General features: G+C 38.5%; 1 protein-coding gene across 1 annotated transcript in view; it reads right to left on the minus strand.

Annotated features, from left to right (window-relative positions):
- Nucleotides 1-3,497, minus strand: part of LOC136829548 (uncharacterized) — an 8,942-nt gene extending 5,445 nt beyond the window's left edge. The window contains exons 1-2 of the mRNA XM_067088386.1: nucleotides 3,341-3,497; nucleotides 1,192-1,385 (exon numbers count right to left, since the gene is read on the minus strand). Coding sequence (XP_066944487.1) covers nucleotides 1,192-1,385; nucleotides 3,341-3,433 — 287 coding nt within the window. The 5' untranslated portion in view covers nucleotides 3,434-3,497. The remainder of the gene's footprint in view (nucleotides 1-1,191; nucleotides 1,386-3,340) is intronic.
- Nucleotides 3,498-4,219: the final 722 nt, after the last annotated feature.

Below are 4,219 nucleotides of genomic sequence, written 5' to 3' on the forward strand. Positions count from 1 at the left end.
ACAGGGAACAAATTATACTGCGTTTTGATATCAAAGATATTGAGTCTCACTGGAGTTTGATTCCAAAGACAGGAAACATATTATACTGAATTTTTATGCCATGAAAGGAAAAGCTACACTGGTTTTTGATGCCAACGATAAGAACGAAATTTCATTGGATTCTGATACAAAGGCAGAGAAAAGTTATTACTGGATTCTAGTACCAAAAACAGGAAATGTTACCTAGTTTCTGTTCTCCAAGACAGGCAACAAATTGTACTGAATTTTTATACTAATGGCAGGGACAAGTTACCCTAGGGTCTGATACCTAAGACTAGAAGCAAATTACACTGGATTCTGAAACCAAAGACAGGAAACAGATTATATTTGATTTTTATACCAAAAATAGGACACGTTACACTGGATTCGGATGCCAAAGACAGGAAATAATTGCACTGGATCCTGACTCTAAAGACAGGAAGCAAGTTATACTGGATTTTGATAAGAAAAATAGGATAAATCCTTTACTGGATTCTGATACAAAAGGCTGGGAAATGATTATTTTGCAATTTGACATCAAAGGCAGGAGTATTATTACAAAGTATTTTGATACCTAAGACGGGAAACATATTACATTGGTTTCTGATACCAAAGACAGAAGAAAAATGATCCTAGGTTCTCTTACCAAAGACCAGATAATGAATTATACCGGAATCTGAAAACAAAGACAGGAAAGAAGTACACTGGATTCTGATCCAAAAAGACAGAAAAGTTTTAACACAGGACTCTCTTAGCAAGGGGCACACAACATGGCTAATCTTGATTCTGATATCTTTGGACAAAAGAAAAGAAGCAACGTTGCCCAGAGATACCAAAAAACACGGAATAAAATATAGATTACAGGTTTTTAAAACCAAGAGACAGAGTGACATGAAAACTGAATTTCATTACTAAAAGAAACAAAACAAGTGCCACCAGAAATTAAGGGTTCCATGTTCAAGTGCCCACGGGGATCCAGCGCTTATTGTGTGAGTTGCTCTCCGCACAGTAGTACTCGAGGTTCCTTGCTGGGACCCCTCGTCACCAGCTTCACTGTTTATTGCCTTTTACTTTTCATCCTTTCCCTGCGGTCTCTTCCCACCTGGCAGTCCGACTCCTTGATTGCTACCCTGTCCCTGTCTCAAGTAATAATGAAAATTATGCACCACTTACAAGTCCTCGTCACTGAGCCTTTCGGCACCACCTTCATGGTTGGCTACCACGTAGAGAAACTCGCCCTCGCTGCTTCTATTGGAGCAGTCAGCTGTGACGTGAGTCGCTTCGTGAGATGGTACTTGAGATGGTATAGCTGCCGCAATGGCGATGTTTGGCAGAGCTGCTAGTGCGCAAAGGACGGCGAAGAGAATCTGAGAACAGATATAAGGCGATTTTTAGTCTCATAGAAATAGCTACGTTGTAACCAGATTAATACCTTTAGGGCAGAATCTTTGAGATTATCTAAAACGACTTCTATCTTTTTCCGGGAGGTGACGCATATCTTAAATTTGGCATTATGTGTACTTCACTTGAACACATTTACTGATTTAGGTGTAATAATCTAACCTCACATGTTTGATATAAATTATGCATTTTTATTTTATCCGATAAATGACGTTTGAGCTTAAGTTTGGTATTGTGCACTCTTCCCTAGACTTCTGCCCTTAAACAGGTTTACATATTTAGGAACTGAAGTAGAAGAAATAGATTATGCCGTTTCGAAATTCTGTGACTATAACACTGCTCCCTTTTGAATAAATGTTTACAATAAAAACCCATCGGGGAAACGTACGATTCTGCAGCCAAGCATTATCCCAACAGATGGACATTGTCGTTGATACTCGAAACAATAGTGATATACAAAGACAAATCTGACTGGTTTTGGTCTTTACTTTGTTGCTGTCCTTTATTTAGTTAATTATCTCTTCGAAGCATTCAGCATTTTTTCTGAACGCCTCAGGCTCTGGCATAGTTTATTGCAGATCGTTCCGTGAAGACGTGTTCATTTATCTGGCAATGTGCTCACATCGTACTGTTACTCTTGCATGCATGCAGAACACATTGCAAGGACATCCTTGAATATTCACTCATTCTGTTGACTTCCCGGGGCTCACGATGACCCAGTTCATCTTCGATTATAAATTTTTAGTCTTTAAGCACTTGCGCAATAACACATGAGCTATACGGAGTGGATGAAGTCTGAGAAGAGAGGGTCGTGTCATTAGACGCTTTCTGCCTGAGGGATATTTCACGTCAATTCAATCTAAATTCGAAGCATATCTTTATAAGTCTTGAGAAGACAGAGTATGGTAGGAATGTCTAATTTTCTTTTTTGCTTATTATATAAAGAAAACCCTTTTACGTCACTAGTTCGTGTGAACAATTTTAAGGAAGAATCTATTGACAATTATACCACAGGACTGTGTTTCTACAAGGTGAGCATCTGAGGACAGTTTTTCAAAAGAAAATCAAGAAATAGATAAAGTCAGATTAATATCAGCAAAAGTGGCGCAGAATGTGAAACGCTGAGGAAGTATTGGACGACAGGTTAAGGTTAGAGAAAAAGTCATGAAATGTCTGTCTTAAAAGTTTAGATGAGTTGACTTACTGTAGGATTAGCTCTCTGACGAGAAAGTGAAGAAAGATCAAAATTATAAATGTATCATTGGCATTAAGACTAGCATATTTAGGTGGGAACTCAAAGTCTTATTCAGATCTCTCGCAAGTTAAAAACAAATTATAAAAAAAAAGAACTGGGTTTTGTCGGAGAAACAAGATAATATAAGAGCAGGCACAACTTCCGCCGCTATCTGAGTTTGGTTGTTTTCCTTGTGAATCTCATGTTAAACGTTGTTTACATTATTTATAATTCAAAGCTGCTAAGGTACTAGCTCTTGCCTAATTGCTGTTCCTAACTGTACTCTAATTTTTCAAGATGCTTCCATCGCATCAGCCCAAGATTCACTTCAGAGAATGAAGACATCAAAAGCAATGTTCCTTACCTAAAAGCAACGTAAACGACTTGTCAGCTGCTTCAAATATTCCCATGCAAAATTATACAAATCACATAATATGCAAGTAATTTCTTTAGTGTTCTTTCTAGATCAAGAAAGAATTACTTTATTTAAGAAAAAATCAGGAAATCTTCTAACTATCCAGAACCTTCCAGCAAGTGTTCATAAGGAAAATGACCCTCCTAATCAGATAAAAAATCAAAAGTTATCCCTACCATATATAAGCAACAGATATGATAATACGTTAGTTGTTACAAATATTCAAAGAGAATATAACCAAAGTACATGAGTATAGACGAAAAAGGACTTACGAGATACATAATGGCAGTGTCGGTGGCTCTGGAAGATGAAGGTGGAGATGCGGTAAAGGTGAGTAACTCCAAGTCACTGAAGAGACAGATCATTTCCACCTCTCGGGTAAGTACTGTTCCCCGGCTGTCCCCAGGTATTGTCCCCCACGCTATTTGCAATGCAATGCAGTGTGCTGACGTTAATCTTTCGACGTTGATATGCAACCTCGCGCCTTTGTTCATTCTGAATATTTATATGTTGCGCCTTTGGATGCAAGAGTGAGGATCAGACGTCTCGTCTCATATCTCCTGAAGGGTGTATCTGTATCGTCAGTTTCGGCTGAGCGATGATCTCCCGCCCTCAATAATGGTGTCAAATGAATTTTTAGCAAGTTCAGAGAATGACACGTTTTCTTTCAGCACAACCAGATCAACGTAGGAGCTGACACCCCGTAGAGTTGACAACATCTATCTATTTGTCTGTCTATCATTTCGTCTATTAATCCCAGGCTATTGAGATAAATGACAGCTTGCTTCAGATAGATCATTTTTTTTTTTTTTTCATTTATTTTTCTGCCGCACTGCCAAAGAGACAATAACATCGCAGCCAAAAAGATTGCACAAACAAATATGAATAGGTGCACAAATGCATTCCTAATCAGTTACTGCCTGATAATATATTCAAATAAAAGCTGATATGCCGGATGACTTGCCTACCTATAATGAGTCTGCCAAGAACCAGATCGAACCCAGGAGAGAAATCTGTCCTGATTACATACGTGCGTGTCATCATGAGTCATCTGACTGACAATGGCCAAAGTTACGTTCCTGTGTTGACGTTCAACGTCCGTTTCTGAACGAAATAATTAGTTTGAAAATGCGTGATACCAGTCTGTGGCG

The sequence above is a fragment of the Macrobrachium rosenbergii genome, chromosome 44 (assembly GCF_040412425.1).
Source record: "Macrobrachium rosenbergii isolate ZJJX-2024 chromosome 44, ASM4041242v1, whole genome shotgun sequence".
NCBI lineage: Eukaryota > Metazoa > Arthropoda > Malacostraca > Decapoda > Palaemonidae > Macrobrachium > Macrobrachium rosenbergii.